General features: G+C 39.0%; 1 protein-coding gene across 3 annotated transcripts in view; it reads left to right on the forward strand.

Annotated features, from left to right (window-relative positions):
* Positions 1 to 19,851, forward strand: part of TMEFF1 (transmembrane protein with EGF like and two follistatin like domains 1) — a 74,599-nt gene extending 54,748 nt beyond the window's left edge. The window contains exons 8-11 of one of the 3 annotated variants that reach the window (XM_081803274.1): positions 6,713 to 6,836; positions 14,683 to 14,841; positions 18,078 to 18,135; positions 18,725 to 19,851. In XM_081803274.1, the coding sequence (XP_081659400.1) occupies positions 6,713 to 6,836; positions 14,683 to 14,841; positions 18,078 to 18,135; positions 18,725 to 18,736 (353 nt within the window). In that variant the 3' untranslated portion in view covers positions 18,737 to 19,851. Of the gene's footprint in view, positions 1 to 6,712; positions 6,837 to 14,682; positions 14,842 to 17,604; positions 17,665 to 18,077; positions 18,136 to 18,724 lie in introns of those variants that run through there. The other 2 variants (XM_081803273.1, XM_081803275.1) reach the window with 2 other exon arrangements.
* The last annotated feature ends 3,082 nt before the right edge of the window (positions 19,852 to 22,933 follow it).

The following is a 22,933-nucleotide window of genomic DNA, read 5'->3' on the forward strand; positions in this document are numbered from 1 at the left end:
CCATTTTAATCATTTTTAAGTACACAGCTCAGTAGTAGTAAATACATTCATGATGTTGTGCAACCACCACTACCATCCATTTCTAGAGCTCTTTCATCTTTTTTCTTTAAAGATTCATTCATTCACTTGAGAGAGAGAGAGTTGTGTGCACATGGGGGGAGGAGTAGAGGCAGAGGGAGAGGGAGAATCTTCAAGCAGACTCCCCACTGAGTGTGGAGCCCCATGTGGGGCTCAATTCCATGACCTTGAGATCACGACCTGAGCAGAAAGCAAGAGTCAGATGCCTAACTGACTGAGCCACTCAGGGGCCCCTAGAGCTCTTTCACCTTGTAAAACTGGAACTATATCCAATAAATAGTAGCTTCCCACTTACTGTTCCTCTCAGCCGTGCAACTGTCATTCTTTTTGTTTCTGTAATTTTGGCTACTCTAAGTACCTCATATAAGTGGAATCCTATAGTGTTTGTCTTTTTGTGACTGGCTTATTTCAGTGAACATAATGTCCTCAAGATTAATCTGTATCATAGCATAAGTCAGAATTTCCTTTTTGAGGCTGAATGACATTCCATTGTATGTATGTGCTTCATTTTGTTTATCCATTCTTTCGTTGATGGACACTTGTGTTGGCTTTCATGTTTTAGCTATTGTGAATGTCGTTGCTGTGAATATGGGTATATAGCTGTCTCTTTGAGACCCTGCTTTCAGTTCTTTTGCATATGTTCCCAGAAATGGAATTGTTGGATTATATGGTAATTATGTTTTTAATTTTTTGAGGAACCACCATTCTGTTTTCCACATCGGCTATATCGTATATTCTCATCAGCAGTGCACAAGGTTCCAATTTCTTTGCATGCTTGCCAACACTTAACTATTTTCTGTGTTTTTTTTTTTTTTTTTGGATAGTAGTCATCCTAATGGGTGTGGGGTGCTGTGTTATAGTTTTGATTTGCATTTGCCTAATGATTAGTGATGTTGAGCATCTTTCATGTGTTTATTGACCATATTTTCTTTGAATTCATGCATATTTTCTTTGGAGGAGAGTCATTTTGCATAATTCTGTATTAAAACCATCTTCAAAGGATAGTTCTGTTCTGCTAAATGCCTAAAGTACATTGAAGGGGCTAGTGCTGGGCACTACTTGTAAAGATGGTTGTTGCAAACTATCTAAAGAATGGGACTGGGGCTGGGGCGCCTGGGTGGCTCAGTCGTTAAGCGTCTGCCTTTGGCTCAGGTCATGATCCCATCGTCCTGGGATCGAGCCCCGCATCGAGCCCCGCATCGGGCTGCCTGCTCAGCGGGAAGCCTGCTTCTCCCTCTCCTGCTCCCCCTGCTTGTGTTCCCTCTCTAGCTGTGTCTCTCTCTGTCAAATAAATAAATAAAATCTTTAAAAAAAAAAAAAAAAAAAGAATGGGACTGGGGAAGTTTGACCTTAAGTAAAAAAATTGTTGGGTGGGGGGTTAGGGGGTAAACAGATGTGGGGAAATCAATAGTTAAAGAGAGATTTCATTCAACATAAGGAACATTTGATAATATTGGAATTAATTGTGTTGAGTTCTTCACCTTCTGGAAGTGGTAAAGTAGAAACAGGATTTCGGGGTTGCAACTAAAGGGATTCCTTCATGAGACCAGATGGCCCTCAAAGGCCCTTCTAGCTCTGAGTTTCTGAGAGCTCATTCTGAAGCATCTTCAAGCTGTATTTATTTTTTCTCTATCTCTAATATTTATTCCTACTGCTAAGCTCTAGCTTAGCTTTTCATTGCCACAAGTTTGGATTATGTAGTGACTTCCTAATTGGTCACCTGGTCTTCTTAGTTCCCTGGTCTCTTTATCTTGCATGCTGTTATCCAATTAAATTTTTTTAACAGCGTTTTGAGATACAATTTACACACCACTAAGTTCACCTGCTTAAAGTTTGCAATTCAATTTTTTTTTTTGTAAAGATTTTATTTTTATTTATTTGAGAGAGAATGAGACAGAGGGCATGAGAGGGAGGAGGGTCAGAGGGAGAAGCAGACTCCCCGCTGAGCAGGGAGCCCGACGCGGGGACTCGATCCCGGGACTCCAAGATCATGACCCGAGCCGAAGGCAGTCGCTTAACCAACTGAGCCACCCAGGCGCCCCTGCAATTCAATTTTTTAAAAATGATTTCTTTTTTTTTTTTTTTAAAGATTTTTATTTGATAGAGAGACAGCGAGAGAGAGAACACAAGCAGGGGGGAGTTGGAGCGGGAGAAGCAGGCTCCCCGCAGAGCAGGGAGCCAGACGCAGGGCTTGCTGCTCAGGTCATGATCTCAGAGTCCTGGGATTGAGTTCCACGTCGGGCTTCCTGCTCAATAGGGAGTCTGCTTCTCTCTCTCTCTCCCGTTCCCCCTGCTTTTGTTGTCTCGTGCTCTCTCTGTCAAATAAATAAAATCTTTAAAAAAAAAAAATTAAAAAAAATATTTTTAAAGTAATCTCTACACCTAACGTGGGCTGGAATTCACGGCCCCGAGACCAAGAGTTGCATCCTCTACTGACCCGGGCCAGCCAGGCGCCCTCAATTTAATTTTATTTTTAAAGTATATTTAGGATTGTACAAGCATCATATCAGAATCAAATTTTAGGCCATTTTCATTACTCCAGAAAGAAACCTCACACCCATCAGCAGTTACTCCCCATTCCCCCTAACCACCAGCTCTTGGCAGCCACTCTCTGTTATGTAAAACATGGCTTTCATTGTGTTACTCTCCAGCTGGGAGGCCTTCAATGTCTTCCTTATCCATCTGATTAAGAAAACATTTCTCGGGGTGCTTGGGTGGCTCAGTTGGTTGAGCATCTGACTCTTGGTTTGGCTCAGGTCATGATCTCAGGGTTGTGAGATTAAGCTCTGTATCCGGCTCTGCACTCAGTGGGGAGTCTGCTTGAGATTCTCTCCTTCTCCTCCTCCTACTCAAATAAATAAATCTGTAAGAAAACATTTCTCACCTGGAGTTCATATTTTTCTATAATCTGATTTCAGCTTATTTTTCCAATTTTGACTTACACCCTTCCCCAGTTTGGATATACAGCTCTTGCTAAGGTTTATCTGTTTCTTGTTCTTGTTGAGAATGCTGTGTGCATTATACCTTCCTTTTGGTTTCCACTCTTCTTCTATCTAAAGAAATCTGTATATGCTTTGAGACCTAACTTAAGTCCTGTCCTTTCTGTGAATCCTTCCCTGAGTAATATCACCTACAATGAGTTCACCTTTAAGCTTGAACTTCTCATAGCAGCCTGTATTGTAAAACCTTGTTTTGGCGTTTAATTGTTAACTATCATGTGAGACCCCTTCTGTTGTGTTATTCAGCTTTTTGTGTGTGTATATGTTGATTCCCTGAATTGATTATAAGCTTCTTAAGGGCAGGGACCATGTGTACTTTTTCTTTATATCTTCTGTAACTTAGCTGAGCATATGGTTGTGCACAGAAATAGTATGTAAGAATAATGGAATGAATAGAGCCAGCACTGAGCAGAATGCTAAATTTGAACTCTGTTGACAACCGCAGACTTCAAAGTCTTACTGGACATGTCCATGTTTTTACCAACTGAGCTATCCGGGCTCACACATGTCCATGTTTTTAGATGGCTTTGCTTTGTCTAGAGCCTGATACCACATTCTTTCATTAATTCATTCAGTAAATGCTACTGGTGCTATACTTTGTTTACTAATTTCTCAAAACCCTGTTCTTGATTTAGTTAACTTTCTCTTATTGCTGTGATGTAGCTGAATTCTGATAGCTTTCAGTTCTGCATCATTCTTGAAATCTGCTGTTTCTAGGACTTTCTTATAGTAGATTGTACATTACCACAGCCTCTATAGACCTATACAGTACCGTTATTATACGCATTATAAGATCTTATTATTATAGGTTGGTACATAACCTCAGTCTCTGTAGTCCCATTATTATGTACTTTGTGGTGTAATACACCATGAAAATATCATGTTCTGAGAAGTTGCAGGATGATGAGTGCTTTGGGAGACAGTTGCATTCCTCAAGTCACTTATGGGTTGATTGCAAATGTAGAATAGCACTTTTAATTTGAAACCATAGCAAGAAAAGTACTATGTTCTAAGTGTTAGGAGTTACACAGAAATGAATAATAAAAATGTCTAGATTCTTTTTTTTTTTAATCTTTTTTTTTTTTTTAGATTTTTATTTATTTATTCATGAGAGACAGAGAGAGAGAGAGAGAAGCAGGCTCCCAAGGAGCAGGGAGCCCGATGCGGGACTCGATCCCAGGACCCTGGGATCATGACCTGAGCCGAAGGCAGACGCTTAACCATCTGAGCCACCCAGGTGCCCAAAAAAATGTCTAGATTCTTAAGGAGCTCACAGTCTCATGGTACCAACTGAGTTTAAAAACTCAAATGGTTCTAAAACAATATCATGAGTATTGTAGTGAAGTGGGTGCTCAGGATGATAGCAGCCCTGAAGGGAGGGTTTGATTTCTTCTGCTACGGCAGAATTATAGTTTGAGAACTGGTGGAGACCTTATGAGCCCTTTGAGGACAGGATATTTTTCTGTCCCCAACACCTAGCAGAGTGCCTGGCATATGGAAGATAATCAATAAATGATAAATGGTCATCTATACTGTGCAGTCTTATATGGTAGATATTGAGTACTTGAAACATGGCTAGTTGGAATTGAGATATGCTGTGAGTGTTAAGTGCTCACAAGATTTTAAGGACTTATTTAAGACAGTGTGTGTAAAAAAAAATCACAATTTTTTATATTGATTATATGTTGAAATGATCCTTATTTGATATATTAGATTAAATATGTGATTAAAATCAATTTACCCATTTCTTTTTAGTTTTAAAAAATATGGCTACTAGAAAATAAATTACGTGTGTCTTGTATTATGTCAGACAGTGCTGATCTTACTCAGCTGCCTTAGAGAGATGCTGTGATTTGACCAAGGTCACAAAATAGCAGATACCTTAAAATTGAGAATTTACATGTTGAATTTCTTGACTTCTGGTTCAGTTTTCCTTATAGCCCTAAATTAGTACAATGTAAATACATAAATTTTGAGGTAAAATGACATCAGTTTGGTCTTACTAGGGATGGCCCGATCTCCCTGTAATCCTCTCAAAACCACATGAAGTATAGGTTCTGTTAAGTATAGGTTACAGTTATGAAATCTCAGTCTTAGGGTGGTACACTCAAGGTCACACAGCTAATCACAGAATTTAAGGTGGGACTGAGAAATGACAGGAAATCTGGGAATTTTTCCTACACAAGGACAGACCTATAAACACTGGGGACTCTTGAGTCCATAGAGGATGAATGTATTAATGTATATGCCCGAAAAAAAGTTTAAAAATCCATTGCAGAATGTGTGATTATGTGAATGAGTATATGCTTATACAAGTACATGAAAGAGACAGAGACAGACAGAGGGGCTGGGGAGAAAGGGATAGAGAGAATGGATGATGAAATTGATTTTATTTATTTATTTTTAAAGATTTTATTTATTTATTTGACAGAGAGAGAGAGAGACAGCAAGAGAGGGAATATAAGCAGGGGGAGTGGAAGAGGGAGACGCAGGCTTCCCGTGGAGCAGGGAGACCGATGGGGGGCTCGATCCCAGGACCCTGGGATCATGACCTGAGCCGAAGGCAGACGCTTAACGACTGAGCTACCCAGGCGCCCCAGTGAAATTGATTTTAAAGACTGGTTCCTCATGCCAGCATCTTTCCTGATCCTTCCATCTTTCTTTCCTGATTCCCTTCCCTTCCCTTCTTTTCCCTTTCCTCCCCTTCCTGAGGGAAAGAGGAGGGGGAAGGAGGGGGAGAGGGAGAGAGAATCCCAAGCAGGCTCCACCCCCAGCCCAGAGACTCACACGGGGCTCATTCTCACGACCCTGAGATCATGACCTGAGCCAAAATCAAGAGTCAGACACTCAACCAACTGATCCACCCAGGCACCCCTTTCTTCCCATTTCTGACATTGAAATTACTCACCATATTCCCATTTTCTTTATTCAACTCAGTTCAGTTCAAATCAATGTACCTAAGTCTGAACAGATGTTTATCAACATGTTTACAATGGTTCTCTTTGGTTAGAGGGGTTTCAGGTGGTTTAAAATTTTGCTTATTTGTTCTCTATATCATTTGAATTCTTTTTTCAATAACATATACTAAGAAAAACCAGATTTAAAAAACAGCAAAGCTATTTTCATTTGGAAGAAAAAAATCAATATGCTTAATAGTTTTCATTCCAAAAATAAACCTTTCACCCTAAAATTTCAGAGTCGCATAACTTCCTCTCTGCCATTCCACTCTTTATTGGCTTCAATTTCATGGTCCCAAGTGAATGATTAGAGTAGGTCTCCAAAGGCTAGTGCTGTAATATACCATCTCTTGGTCATAGAGATGAGCTTTCTTGTAGAGGTAGTATTTATTTCTTTAGCGAGGATGTTTATGTTTTCTGGGGACAGATTGTTTGTAAACAACAGTAGCTCAGAGTGGTCATATCCTGCAACTATTTTTAAATGCTTTCAATCTAAACAGTCTATTTGCTGTGTTTATGTCATAATGAGACCTTGGTTGTTATTCAGCCCCTATCTGATAATTTTCTTTTCCAAATTACCCTGCAAATTTATTTGTCCCTGCAAATAGGGACTTTAAAAAGTCCCTGTTTTTCAGCTTGCTTTTCACTGTTTATTGACGTGGTTTATGTTCTTTTAAGATGCTAGTGATCAAAGAGAAGATGTTTATATTGGAAACCACATGCCTTGCCCTGAAAACCTCAATGGTTACTGCATCCATGGGAAATGTGAATTCATCTATTCAACTCAGAAGGCTTCTTGTAGGTAGGTCAACACCTCCAGGTCAGAGGTGAGGAATTTTTTCCTTCAGTCACTGCTCTATAGAAAGCAATGAAATACAGATTAAATATTATCAAAAAGTAATATTTACTTTCAATTGAGTCAAAAAATAGTGGCATCATTTGGAAAAAACTGATAAGTATAACATGAAAAATCAACACAGGTGTCATTAGGGTTTTAAGATTATGGACTTAACATTTTTAATACATTTTTCATACAAAAATATGCCATATTCCAGCACTATTTTGGTTTTTAGACAATCTGTCACAAGGTGATTTAGGGACTAAAGAATGTGTTAAGAACAGAGAACATGTAACTCAAATAAAACATACACTAAAATAGATTTCTAAAAATAAGGGAGTGGGGATATGGAACCAGGTGTGAGGAGAGAAGTGGAAATGGGAAAGGTGTAAATCTTCAACTGTCTGATGCCAGAGAGGTTATGTGACTTGTTCAAGGTCAGCAGCAGCAAAGCTAGATCTCAGATTTCCTGACTCTCAGACTAATGCTCATAAAGCTTTTTGCTGTTCTCTGTCTGTTGGTGGCACTTCTTGCTGGGCTGGGAGCTCATCCTCTACCTCAGGCTGGTCTCATGAGCCGAGTAATGTTTCCATAGACAAGGGGAGATTGCTATCATTCTGCTCACTCCTGCCTCCTGCAGTTTGCCCAGAATTCTTTTTTTTCTTTCTTAGTAAAAACATCAAAACATGGACAAATATTATACTTTTCTTTTGTTCTCTCAACCTAGAAGCCAGTGGATTTTTCTCTTCAGAAAGTTGAAGCAAGCCATTGGAAGTCAGGTCTCCTGGCCCTTCCACCCCGAGCTCTCTTCTCCTTGCCTTTTCTTCTTCCTCCTCTCCTCCTGGTTAAAAAACAAAACAAAAATACTATAAACTGTTAATGGCTAAACAATTTTTTGTTAAGGTTTTGGCTTTTTCTTGATTGAAAGTGCCGCTGGACTTTAACAGAGCTGCTGCTCTACTCCCACCTCCCCTTTCTTGAACGTTAAAAAAAGGCAACTGTGCAAAGGGGAACAGGCCAGTTTTAAAACAAAATCATTCCATGGATTCCTCATATTTGTCCCACGGTGGCATACATACCTTGATAGAAGTTCAGATCGTGTTGTTCTCTCAAGATAGAGCATCTTTCAAGATACCTAAAAGTGAAGGGTGAGAGAGGACGATGTCCTGATAATGAAGTGGTACCAGGTCACTTTGCAGTATTTACTTTTGCAGTAATTGACAGCGAGAGGATTGAATGGTCTAGTGGTTAAAGGCTCTGGAAGCAGGAACACCAGATTGGCCAGTTATTGACTGTGCCCTTCAGAAGTTACTTAAATGTTTAAGCCTCATTTTCTCATTTCTAAAATTATAATAATAGTACCTGTCTCCTAAAATAGTTGCTAAATTTAAACTGTTGCTAAAATTAAATGAGATAATATATGCAAAGTGCTTATTAGCACAATACCTGGTCCTCAGTATGTATTTGATAAATTGTGGTTGACGTTAGTAGGTTGTAAGTGCTGTTCAGTTAGGGATTCTGTCTTCCTAACCCTGTCTTCCCAGTGCCTAGGGTGGGACCTAGCCCAGTAGCTACTCAGTAATTATTTTTTGAATGCCATGTGATGATGATCAACTTTTCCTTCTTCTCCAGACCAGAGTTGTTTCTTAAATGCCAAAGAATCTCTTTTCTGCACTCTTATAACTCCTAAAAAGCAGTTGATCTTTCTCTTTGTCTAAGCATTTACAAAGTCTACAAGAATCAGGCCATAACATCACGTGTACTTCCAACTAGTGGGTGGATGTGTTTGGGTAGCAGTAAGCAGGCAGGGATGAACAACTGTTAGCCACAGTCCTATTATTAGGTTAGAATTTTCTAGCATTATCCCACCATTAATTTGTTTGTTCATTTATTACTTACTTTGTATCAAATTCTTCCTGGCCCTTGGGTCTCAAATTCAAATATGACAGGAATCCAGGGATCTTGGCTTCCAAAAAAAAACTGCCATTTGGTAGAAGAGACTAATAATAAAGCAGTTAAAATATAATATGAAAAATGCTGCCATACATAGATAGATATACAGGAGATGATTTGGGACTTCAGACAAGGAACTTGAACCTGAAGAGGGCAATCGACATCATGAGAAGAGGGGCAGGTCTTACACAGGAAGATTTTTCCAGCCCAGGAGCTTGCCCTTTATTTTAAAGGCAGTGAGAAGCCACTTAAGGATTTAAGTTAAGAAAGTTGTGATCAGATCTGAAAGCCACTCTGGTGGTTTTGTGGAAAATGGATCAGGAGACTGAATGTTAGTAAGGAGTGAGAACCTGAACTAAGTAAAGGAGTTATAGTGGCGGTGAGATCGGCAGAAGAATTGCAGAGAGAAGATGGGGTGATTCAACCCCTAGGTTTTGGTGACCAGTTGGGTATGTGGGAGCTGGTGGTGGGTCATGGGAAGGAAGAGTCAAGAGCATCTCCTGGGTTTCTGGCTAAGGCAGAATTGAGTGGAGAAAGGGAATGGGAAGAGGGAGGAGCTTTGGGAGTAAATGATGTTCAGCGTAATATGCTTGGTCTCAGGTACCTGTGGGGGATCCACTTATGGAAGTCTAGTAGGCTGCTGGATATGTATTGGTTTGAGAATTCATGAGACAGATGCAGGTTGGAGGCCTGCGTTTGGGAATCATTCTACCCTAGCATATCCCTTGTAGCTCCTACCCAGCCTTGCTTCCATGCCTCTAGGCCTCCAGTTTATCAATTTTATCACCTTTTCCCCCCGTCCCTCGTCCCTTGCATGTCTTCATCCCCTCCTTATTCAGCTTAAACTCCATGGTTAGTCATGGTAGTTCCTCTCTTGCTTTATCATACTCACTTGACAAAACTATAATCCTGATTCATGCCTTCCGACCTGCTGTATATGTATACAGCTATATGGCCTACCCATCCGGCTGAACATGGCTGTTGAAAAGCACACCACCAGGTTAACGCATCTCCCTGATGTTTATACTCAAAGTGGGGCCTACAAGCTGCCAAGTTGAACTTGTGAACTGCAGTCCATTCATTCTCCTGTTCTAGATGCCAGCTTTCTACTGTCACCCTTCTCTTCAGATTGTCAGTACCCCATCATCCTTAGCTGATCATCTTGTTTCCAAGTTCACTGAGAACACTGAAGCAATGTGAAGAGAACTCCCACAGACTTTTTACTCTCACCTCCCAGAAATACTCCCCCCTTTTCTGTGTTTCATATAATCTTTTATATATATATATATAATTTATATATATTTGTATTTATTTATATTCTTATATGTATATGTAATTAAAAATATATTTATATTTTCATTTCTTCTATCTTGGAAAAAAACCCTCACTGTCCTACCAGCGACCATCCCATTTCTTTTCTTTGTAGAACTCAAAAGAATTGCCTGTGCTCTGTTTCCAGCTCCTCACTTCCCATCTCTCTTGAATCCACCTGAATAAGCTTTTCAACAAGCAGTAGCATTTGATATGGTTGATTGCTCCCTCCTGTGTGGTAAGCATTTCTTCACTTGGATCTAGGTATTGCATTCTCTGTCTGTTTTCTGCTGCCTCACTGGCCATTCCCTTGCATCTTCTTGGTTAGTTCCCCTTTGCTCCCTGACCTCTCCATGTTGGAATGCAGCAGGGTCTAGTCCTGGTCCTCTTCCTTTGTGATGCCACCCAGCCTCAAGGCTTGCCATGACATATGCTGATTACTCCTAATTTGCATAAATCCCAGACCTCTCTCCTCAACTTGAGACTCATAGACTCATAGACTCTCCCTCTTTGACATTTTTGCGTGGATGTCTTGACTCCTCAGTTTCAATAGGACCTAAGCTGATGATCTGATCTGCCTTCCCTCCCCTAAACCTGCTCTACCTGGAACCTTCTTCATCTCTGTTGATGCCAACTCCACCTTTTCCTTTGCTCAGATGAAAGACTTCTGATACATCTTTGACTTCTCTCTCTCATACTCCATATCCAGTCATTTGAGAAATCCTATTATCTCTATTTCAGAATATATCCAGAATTTGAGTTCTTCTCACGATTGCCACTGCTATTCCTAGTCCAGGTCACCATTTTTTCTCTCTGGCATTATTGGAACAGCCTCCTCGATTGTATCCTACAGTTCATATTCAACACAGCAGCTGGGCAGAGACTTTTCAAATGAAAGTCCCTTCATGTCATGTCTCTGCTAAAACCTTCTCAGTGGCTCCTCCATGTCACTGAGTGCAGAAGCCCTATACAATTTGGCCCCTTCACCTCTCTGTCTTGGTCCCCTGCTTCCCTTCAACTTGCCCACTCCACACCAGCCACACTTGCTATTCTTGGACATGCCATGTCTCATGCCCCCTCCTCAAGGTCTTTGCACGGACTCTTCCTTTCTCCGTTGTGTTCTCCTTCCTGTTGTCCACATGGCAGGTTCCCTCACCTCCTTCACGTCTCCACTCACACATCACCTTCTTAACAAAGACTACCCTGACCATCTTGTTTAAAATTGCAACCCTCCCTTCCTGGCCTATAACTGACACTCATCATTTCCCTTAACGGACTCTCTTCTCTCTCTTTGTGTAGTACATATCAGCCTCTAAGAATACCATTTAATTTACTTATCATGTTTATTGACCCTCCCTCCCCCAGTTAGAGGTTAACCGGATCAGGGATCTTCATTTGTTTTGCTCACTGATGTATCCCAAATATCCACTACAGTACTTGGCACATGTCAGATGCTCAGTAAATAGATGAGTTGATGAATCAGCACATGAGGCCATGGTGGTGGATGAGATTATTATGGACGGCGTGTGGGATGAAAGAGTAGAGGGTGTAGAGGACCAAATGCCTGGATCTGCCTTTAATCAATAACAGAAGTAGTAGTAACACCCTAGAAGTTATTACTTCAGATATTTGGAGAGTATAACCCAAAAGTCAGTTGCAGAATATAATATCCAAAGAGGATTGCCTGAATAATATATGGCCTATACATTCTTTTTGATATTCTGATTGTAATCTTTGGATTAAGCTAAACTGTCAGAGAGCTGCGTATCTAGGACACTGTTACAGCTCCCCATGGAACTGTTTTTATTTTATTGAGTTTTGACTTTTCACCATTAGCCTACCACAAAAGGCATTATTTTAAAAAATCCTATAAGATTTCATTATATTGTTGAATTTATTACAGCTATATTGTTGAGGTTGATGTTCTCTGTATCAGAAAGTGCCCTCTTTAAATCAGGACCAATGAGATAAAATCCCCTTGAATCTAATTATGATAGTCACTGTGGTTCTTTTGAACAACTGGTTTGATTTTATTTTGTGGAGATTGTATTTTATGTTAATGATTTTACCACTTTTTTTCATTTATTCTTTCTCATTCTTTTTTTTTAAGGTTTTATTTATTTATATGAGAGAGAGAGTGTGTGCTCTAGCAGGGGGAGGGGCGGAGGGAGAGGGAAAAGCAGATTCCCTTCTGAGTAGGTAGGGAAGCTGACTTGGAGCTCCATCCCAGGATCTCAGGGTCATGACGTGAACTGAAGGCAGATAGATGCCTAACTGACTGAGCCACCCAGGTGCCCCTCTTCTTCTTTTTTTTTTTTTAAACCAGTGGTTTTTAGGATTTAGTGTTTTTTTCAGTTTTGCAATCCCCACAATCAATTTTAGAACATTTCATCACCCCCAGAAGAAACTGTGTCCTTTAGCTATTACTCCCAAATCTCCCTATTCCCCTTAGTTTTAGACAATCACTAATCTGTTTTATCTCTATCGATCTGCCTGTTCTGGACATTTCATTTAAGTGGACTTGTAGAATGTGGTCTTCTGTATCTGGCTTCTTTCACTGAGTATCATGTTTTCAAGGTTTATCCATGTTGTAGTGTGTGTCAGTGCTTTGTTCCTTATAATACCGCATTTTATAATCTGCTTACCAATTGAATATTTGGATTGTTTCCACTTTTTGGCTATTAATGAATAATGCTGCCCTGAATAATTGTTTGCAAGTTTTTGTGTGGACTTGTGTTGCTTTCAGTTAGGTAAGTGTCCAGGAATGGAATTGCTGGGCCAAATGGTAACTCTGGGTTTAACTTTTGAGGACTGCCAGACTGTTTTTCAACGTGGCTTGGCCATTTTTCATTCCCTACAGTATCTTTTCCAACAGATATTATCTGACTTTCTGCTTCTGGCCATTCTAGTGGGTATGGAGTGGTATCTTATTGTGGTTTTGATTTGCATTTCCATGGTGGCTAATGATGTTGCTATCTTTTCATGGGCTTATTTGCCATTTGTATATCTTGTTTGGAAAAATGTCTATTCAGATTTTTTGCCCATTTTGTAATTTTTTTTTCTTTTTGTTAATGAGTTTGTAATAGTTTTTTAATGTATTCTAGATACAAGTCTCTAATCAGATAAATTGCAAAAATGTTCTCCTGTTCTTTTGGTTATCTGTTCACTTTCTTGATAGCATCCTTAAACAAAGATTTTAATTTTGATTTAATCCAGTTTAACTTTTTTGTTGTTGCTTGTGCTTTTGGTATCATATCTAAGAAAACATTGCCCAATCCAGATCATGAGGATTTATTTCTTTTTTTGTTTTCCTAAGAGTTTTATAGTTGTAGCTCTTATATTTAGAACTGTGATGCATTTTGAATTATTTTTTGTGTATGTTGTGAAGAAAAGGTCCAGCTTCATTCTTTCACATGTGGATGTCCAGTTGTCCCAGTAGTTTTTGTTGAAGAGATTATTTTTTCTCATTGAATAGTCTTAGCACCCTTGTTAAAAATCAGTTGACCATAGATATATGGGTATATTGCTGGGCTCTCAATTCCATTCCATGATCTATAAATCTACCTTACTACTTTTTTTTTTTTTTTTTTTGGTCTGCTAGTAAACTTAGAGCTCAATGTGAAACTTTCTGGCAGGTGTATAGGAATCTCAGGGATGAGATTAGTGGACTCACATCACCCCTGGCTTCCTATTTCCCTACTCCCGGGTTTATGTGTGCTCTATTAAAAAATCTTTTTTTGAAATGAAGTGTGGGATGTTAATAACTACAGTATCCTTACACTTCAGAGGTTTTATTAATCAGCTCTTACTGAAGGCTGGCTAATTTATACATTACACTTCTGTCAGCTAAAACGTGAAATTTCTGTTAAATATCTTAAATGTTTCCCCCTGTCAAATTATTATGAGCTGATGTTGTTGCCTTTTTATTTACTTTTACTTGGAATTCAGATAATTTCTAAGATTAGCACCTACTTGGCTGCTTGGCTCTGTTTCTGTCATTAATAACTTATTTTTCTCCCTCCCCCCCCACATCTTAAATGATTATATTTATGTATACTGAAAGTGTGTTGAATATAATTTGGTGCTATGTTCAGAGAACTGTAAATGTTTATACCTATTTATTCAGTCATCCCATTTCCAAGTACCTAGCCTAAGGAATAACACTAAATATAGAAATGTGCACACTCAACAAATGTTTGCCCTACCTCGTTCATAATTGTGGAAAATGGAAAATAACTGACATGTCTTAGAGTGAGGGAATAGATGTTAGCTATATTCTAGCCACTGAATGTACTAGTATGTACCTATTTTTAAAATAAAGGTAATAAAGACCATTCAGCAACTTAAAAATTAATGTCCTATAATGATAGATAAAAGAAGCACTATGCGAAATAGACGTATTGAATAGAGTTTAAGGAAATACGTAAATGGCAATGGTTTTTCAGTTTAAATTTATCATTCTTACTTATGTTTTTAATTTTAAAACCTAGAATTATTGAAATTTGTAATTCTCATAGGAATCTTTCTCCCCCTCTCCCCCTTTCAGATGCGAATCTGGCTATACTGGACAGCATTGTGAAAAGACGGACTTTAGTATTCTTTATGTTGTGCCAAGTAGGCAAAAGCTCACTCATGTTCTTATTGCAGCAATTATTGGAGCTGTACAGATTGCCATTATAGTAGCGATTGTCATGTGCATAACAAGGTAGGTAATGACCTAAGAAATACCAAACTTAAATTAGAGGTGGGTAGCTGTTAAATTAAAGAAGAACCTTGAAGCACACTCAAAATGATAGGTGCTTTAAGTCCTCTAGTCTATTAGGAAAAAAGTCCTAGGATCAGTTGCCTAAGGTTTCTATGTGGGTCTGACCTCTCCTTATCTTGCTTCTTTAGAATATGAGCAAGAACTCATTCTCAGGGTTACAGGTATAGCTGGGCTGCATGCAGAGGGAGCATGAGAATATTCAATAGCATAAAGGAATTTAGGGATCTTAGAACTGCACTCGGGGATGATGATGGTAATAGCAGAAGGACCATGCTGAGATTTTTAAAGCTCTGAGGAACTGGAAGGTGTTTTATGCCCCAAGAATATACTTTATCCATAGTAAATATAGTAAGAAAGGAAGAAACCAGAGATTAAAGAAAACTGCTTTTCTTATTATATCATTGTCTTAACATTACTTCGTTTTCTGGAATACAATCATAAGTCATCTCTAAAATTCTCCATCATAACTAAAACAGTTGGCATTTATCATAACTAAACTCCAAATTAAAAGACATACTTGGATTACAGTGGGCATAAAATGGGTGTTTTCCAAACCGAGTGGAAATGTATAATTCCAATTCTGGGCCCAAGAAAAGTCAAACTAAATCCAGTTCATGTTGTCTTTCTGCTTCCCAGTGTCATGTCTTTTTTCTTGCATGGCTCTTCATACCTCCTTTAAGATTTGGTTCAGAAGTCCCATCAACATCATCTCTGCACTGTTCTGCATTATTCTGGGCAGAGGATCGGAACATATCAAGTACAGATATTGGCAGGCCATAATGGGTTTATGACTCTTCTATCTAAGATCTGGATAGAAGCCAGACCTTCAGTACTCTGAGCCATCTGGAGCTGAAATGATAAATCTAGAAATTATAAAAAAAAAATGTTCTCTGGGTAACAGGTGCTTTTCATAAAATTAAGGTGCTGAAGTCAGTGGACTTTATTTATTTAATTTTAAATTGGTAGCTTTTTTTTTTAATATTTAATTTACTTACTTGAGAGAGAGAGACGGAGATAGTGAGAGAGAACAGGAGCAGGGAGGAGAGGGAGAAGCAGGCTCCCCGCTGAGCAGGGAGCCTGACGTGGGGCTTGATCCCAGGACCCTGAGATCATGACCTGAGCTGAAGGCAAACACCCAACAAACTGAGCCACCCAGGCGCCCTCTCAGTGGACTTTATTCCACAGGACAGATGATCTGCCCTTAGGCAAGACTATTGAGTATAAAATTGGGCAGTAGATGGGGCACCTGGGTGGCTCAGTCATTAAGCGTCTGCATTTGGCTCAGGTCACGGTCCCAGGGTCCTGGGATCGAGCCCTGCATTGGGCTCCCTGCTCCGCGGGGAGCCTGCTTCTCCCTTTCCCACTCCCCCTGCTTGTGTTCCCTCTCTCTGCTGTGTCTCTCTCTGTCAAATAAATAAAATCTTTAAAAAAAAATGGGGCAGTAGATTAAAATAGGGATGAAATGATTAAAAAATAATGACAGCAGAAAGGGCAAATAGAAGAAACCCATATAACAGCAGGGCTGCCTGTGGCCGTTTAATATAGGCTTAGAAGTTAAGTAATTTGCCTGTGGTCATCCAACTAGTAAGTGGAAGTGCCTGGATTTGGATTCAGTGCTGCCTTATTTCCAGAGCATTCCTCTTTCCACTGAACCTTCAAGAGGAGGGTCCATGTTGAGTCATCTCAGGAAATATATTTGCCAGGTATGACCATTGCGTGGGAGCAAGGTTCAGACTTGATTTTTGAACAGTCACGGGGACGACTTGGTATGAATCATTTTTTTCAGAGCATTGATCTGAGTGTCATCTGCAAAATTTCACTGGAGGTCAGGGGAACCATATAGGACATTATTCGAGGAAAGCTGGAGTGGAGTAATGAATTATATGGAGGGTGAGAGAAAGAAATAAGGTAAAGATGAGGGAGGCTTTTGAGGCCCGGTGATAGTGTCATCTTTAAGAAGATCAAAGGATGGTTGAGTCAGCAGGAAGCAACTTTGAGTCAACCCCTTCTGTTCTAGAGAAGTAAGGAAACTTGAGGGCCTGGATGGGGGAAGTACCTTACTTAAGATCAGGGAGATAGTTAAGCCCTTTTACAAATCCTAATCCAGCCTTTTATCTTGCTCTTTGCTTCTGTTCTCAGTGTGCTATAATCTTCTAAATTCTAATTCTACTAAGTTAAAATTACCTGACAGATAGTTTTCAAGTCCGTGCCTTCTAGCTGATATCCCAGATCCATTCGCTACCTTCAAACACACTTTGAACATCACAGTGTTTTTGCAACCATGTTACACTGTCTTCACTGCCCATCGTCTCCGTGACTGAAGGGCCATCTTGTTGAATTTATCCTACATTTCTCCTGGCAGCCTGTCTTCTTATTGTGGTGTTTTCTCCCCTCAAATGTTTTGCTTCATGAATTTAGAATATTATAATCATGTACTTGGACTTAGCTCCACTGAATTTTTAAGGAGTGCCTCTCCCACATAGTCCGTTATGGGACAGCTGTTCACTTATACCATGGTGGCTGTCCCATGTGAGGAATCTCCCTTTAAAAGGATGTTCCCACTGACTCATGTATCAAAACTGCATGAGTAAAACTTTCTTCTTTTATGCTTGGAATCTTCTTTCATATTTTTACACTCTTAGAATGATAGAATAGCAGGGACCTCAAGCATTACCCTAGCCAAACCCCCTTTTTTTTTTATAGATGACAAAACCATGGCTCCAGAGAGTTGGAACTCTTCCAATGTCATGGTGAGTTGGTGACAGTTAAAGAGGTTTGCTTGGCCTCTCAACCATGAAATGGAGATGATTCTATCACTGTCTCCCTCAGAATGTTTTTAGTGAGAATTAGTGAGATAAAATTTATGAAATACAGTATATGAAATGGAAGTGTTACCATCAAAGTTTTTAAGTCAAGCAAAGCAGTGCTTTTTGAAACTGAATTAAAAACATGGAACTTTAGGAGCACTCCTTGTTGCAAGACTTTCTTTCCATTAGATTATAAATTCCTTGCTGGCAGGGATCTTAGAGGTTGGTTCAATTTTTAATATTTCATATATGGGAAAAGGGTGTTGCACAGCTAGTTTTTAGCAGAGCCCGAGCTCAAAATTACCAGAATTGATCCCAGTGCCTTTGTTCCACGTTGCATACCACAGCACTCGTGTGTTTGCATTCTAGTGGGCAGACACAAGAGCGGGTACAACACAATGAGATTTATACCACCATGGAGAAACAGGTACGGTAAAATGAGAGCAGAGTCAAGGACTATCCCTTATCCCCGGCGTGACAGTTCTTTATCGGGTTCTGTGGTTTGCTCAAGCAGGCTGTGGAACAACTTCTTTTGAGTCATTGTCTAAAATCACTAAGCATTTCCTACGTATTCATTCCTGTGCATGCACACTTCTTCCTAATTACTCCTTCATTCAAGCTGTTCTTGTCATTTTGGGGGTGTCCTAATGCTCAGGAAAAGCACATAGGTCAGGATCCTTTCTACTGTTCGAGGTTTATGTGTTATCAGTCACTGTGGCTAGGGAGTTGCCAGGTCAGAAGAAGGGCGGGGATTCCTCTCAGGGAGGCATATGCAGCAATAGAGACCCAGGAGTGAGCTTTGCTTGTGCTCACACCTGCATCCCGTACCTAACCCTCTCACCTCCCAGCTGTGTAGGGAAGACAGCAGTCTGACATGTTGGTCCTCAGCTTGTCTTGCATCAAACAGCATCCTCTTTCCTAATATGGCTTTGTGTGTGAAACGTGTATTACTTTGGAAACATTTGAAATCTCTTAAACAAAATGACCTTTTTCTTTTTTTTTTTTTAACTCAACAGAAAATGCCCTAAAAACAACAGAGGACGGCGACAGAAGCAAAACCTAGGTCATTTTACTTCAGATACATCATCCAGAATGGTTTAAACTGATGACTTTTATATGTACACTAACCATGTGATGTACATTTATTATGTCTTTTTTTAAAGAATGGAAATATTTATTTCAGAGGCCTTATTTTTGGACATTTTTAGTGTAGTACTGTTGGCTCGTATTTAGAATATTCAGCTACAACAGTTTTGGACTGTTTAGTAGTCTTTGTTTTATGTTTTTAAATACAGAAATTGATTTCACAAATTTATACCACATGGTAATTCTAAGACTTGTTCTTTACCCATGGAATGTAATATTTTTGCAAAGATGGACCACTTCACAAATGGTTATAAAGTCATACCCACTTCTTCCACAATGACCACAACAAATGACCAAGCATGAACTAAAGGTAAAGATGTTTACAGATTACTTTTCTTACAAAAAAAAAAGATAAAAAAATCTAGAAGACACTGTGTTTAAATAGACATTTAAATGTTTTTGAGATTTAGTAACTGATTTTTTAGACACTGCCTATCGCATGAACTGTAAAGTTGTGTGTGTTAGATGTAAAATATTTGTAAGTTGTATGGATTGGAATTTGATTATTCCTCTCTTTGAAAAAATAATTCTGATAATTCGGAAAAGTATCTGGTAGCAAAGATGGAACAGATCACTGGAAAGTAGATTTTTAGATATTGTGAAAATAGTCTGTTTAACAAACAGATTGGAATAAAGCCTTCTCTATCAGTTAAACTACCTTGATACACATTCATTTTTAAGAAAATATTTGTTTTAACATAAATAAACAAAGTGTATCCGTGTTTGTGAATAAAATGCAAAAATGATTGTTAATGATTGGTGCTCTTAAGGTGAGCTTAAAAATTATCTAAGACCTCTATCCAAATTTGTCCTGTAGTAATAGCTGTATTAATAGGTTGTTGGTGTTTAAAGATCTGAAGTGTGAGTAGAATGTATTCAGCTGTTTAACTTGTAGTTTAGATATATGCATGTAGAATTTAAGAATATGTTCAAAATTAAATATTAATTTTAATATTTGGTTTGGAAAAGCATGTTATAATATAATGTTTTCACTATATGGCCTCTGTTTTGGTGTGTTTATTTACCACGTTCTTTCCTATTGATAAATCAGTACATTTAATACGTGAAGTAAGTAGGAAAAGATTTCAGTTCAAAATTCCCCTTTGCTTTTGCAAATACTGCTTGAAATTATCTAAAGACAGAAGCTTTGCCCAACATGCAGCATTTGCTTTTCTGGTCATTTGGCTTCTAGGCTTAATATTAGTAACATGGCAGCTTCGGGGAACTTTTTTTTTTTTTTTTAAAGCTTTCCTCTTCTCTCCACACAGACTTATTTGAGTCCATTAGTCAGTCGCCAAGCATGTTTGGAACAGTACCCAGTGCTCTACAAGGGTTCATGTTGCAGAACAGTCATGTGTGGGTATTTGTAGTTATAAATACTTGACCAGTCTCCAGGGGTGGGGTTTCCAACCCTTTAAACAACCCTGTTGCCTGTTACCAAGCTAACTTTTTACTCTTAGCGCCAGAACTGATTGTGGTGGGACATCTTTCACTGAGAAATAACTAAAATGGAACATAATGGGTCAGCTTCAAATGCAGATAAAATCCACCAGAATCGCCTGTCGAGCGTTACAGAAGATGAAGACCAAGACGCTGCTCTCACCATTGTGACCGTGCTGGACAAAGTAGCCACCATCGTGGACAGCGTGCAGGCAAGCCAGAAGAGACTAGAGGAGAGACACAGGGAAATGGGAAATGCCATAAAGTCCGTCCAGATTGACCTGTTGAAGCTCTCACAGTCACACAGCAATACAGTCTACGTCATTAACAAGTTGTTTGAGAAAACGCGAAAAATCAGTGCTCACATTAAAGACGTGAAGGCCCGGGTAGAGAGGCAGCAAATTCACGTGAAAAAAGTTGAATCCAAGCAAGAGGAAATAATGAAGAAAAACAAATTTCGTGTGGTCATATTCCAGGTAAGCTTGCCACCTGCGTTTGGTCTGATTACTGCAAAATCTTAACATCCTTGAATTGCCAACCAGTCGTATGAGTTTTCCAGCATCACATCCTAACTATTGTATATATTCATGGAGTGGAGTTCTTTATCAGCGAGAATCCCAGGATAAAGCCATTTCTGTATTGACTAATGTGCTATCCTATCAGTACGTGGAGTTTCTCAACTATTTTGTGTAATAGGAACTGTGGATCATAGCTGAGGCTATTTCTTGCCTTTGAAACTTAATATTGGTACGGCTCTTTCAGCATATTAGCCATCTTAGCATGGTGCCCTTTTGGAGACTGAGAATATCAGTTCTAGAAGAGATCTAAGAAGCCTCTGGTTTAAAACACCTCTTCGTTGTATAAAAAAAGAAACCGAGGACCCGTAGTCCCACAATGTCGTTTTCTGCTTTATCATGGAGAGCCTGAAAAGCTCTAAACAGTAAAATGTAAACTCTTCGGAATATTATTTGTCTGTTGGATTTTTTGCATGTGGTAATATGTAGGTTACAGAAAAACTGTTTCTTAACGAATAATCAGGCAGGTGTTTTTATAGTTGTTACAGTTTTACAAATGTTGGAGTCATAGAAGTAATTGCTTCTGATGATTCAAAGTCTTTTGACTCTGCTTAGTTAATATAGCTGTTTTAGTGTGGCATTGTGCATTGCGCTACATTCCTATATTACTCTGCGTTTGGCATTCAATTTTTTGAAATAGGAACACATCCATGGCAAAATGCATGGTATCTGTAATATATTTTAAGACTCTTACAAAACAAAAGGGAAAAGTTGAACTCTTCCCCCTGTGGTAGAAAAACAGGAAAGTCGTTATCAGACTGTTCATAAAAGACAAAAGATCAGAATTCCATTTTTGCCTATTTAAGTATTTTCAGTTATTAAAACATATACTCAGAGTTTAAGGGTTAAAAAAAGTACTTTCATATTCTGGTGGGAGTATTAACTGGCACAACATTTCTGGAGGGAAGTTTTGGTAGTATGTTATTAAGAACCTTCACAAACCTTCACAAATGGCCCCCAAATTTCATGTCAAAGAATTTTTCTAAGCATAAAATCAGGAATGTGTGCAGGGATATTCACTGTATACACACACACACACACACATTATCACAGTGTATTTTTAAAATGGATGGATACCCCTATGCATAGGAAAAAACCTTCGAAGAGTAAAAACAAAATGAAATAGGAATACAGTTGGATTATGTAGGCAGATATTTATAAGACACGAGGGATGTGGGCCATAATTCTCCACAGCATTGTCTACACTTTAAGTCTCCATTGTACTCTGTTGACTGGTAAAGTTACACTGGGATGGCAGAGTAGTATTTGGGATCTGTTTTTAAAAACCTGAAGAGAAAGAGGCCAGTCCCAGGGTTAGTGTATATAATGGGGATCTAGATTTGGTACTAGAGAATGTAGGATCCATTCTTCAGTTCACCTTCCAGGGGCATTAGCAGGAATGGGTTATGTTGCACCCTTCACTTGCATGGGGCATGCCAGGAAACATTCTTGGTATCTAACATTTCTCCTGAGACCCTTTTGCGAAGAGTGGACCAGGTACCAATCAAGATCTACAAAGGCTAGAGGAAAGAAGTTTCTGAAAAGTTCTAATCGACTCTTGTCTATAGACATAATTTTTGTTTTTTTTACAGTTAAGATTGTTTTCTATATTCACCTGTTTATTCCCTGAAACTTGCTATTTTTTTCCTGAGTTTCTATAATGAGTTGAACAAGTAGAAGATAGTATGAAAAAGCTACGGAGAGGCGCTAATTTAAGTCAGATCTTGTTCTTTGTAGGATACAGTGCTGTGAAGGTTCTATGAAATTACGTTGTTCAGAGGAAGCAGCAGTTTGTCCATAAGCAGCTGCTGTCTTTTATAATGGTAGAGCTTGTAGAGAAAAGATGATGGCAAATAACAATGGATTTGATGATTCATTAGCTGTTAGAACACTGTACAGTATGCACATGGTTATATTTAGTTAAAATTCATTCTTATACTTCATTCTCACAGTTAATATGTATAAGTGGTTACACTGAGATCACCTGTCCTACTAAAATTAACTTGAAGCTGGAGTAATTGAGCTGTAGTATACTTTCATTTCCACTTGGATTTTTCCTCAAAA

Source organism: Leptonychotes weddellii, chromosome 14 (genome assembly GCF_054177405.1).
Source record: "Leptonychotes weddellii isolate Sample4059 chromosome 14, ASM5417740v2, whole genome shotgun sequence".
Classification (NCBI taxonomy): Eukaryota; Metazoa; Chordata; class Mammalia; order Carnivora; family Phocidae; genus Leptonychotes; species Leptonychotes weddellii.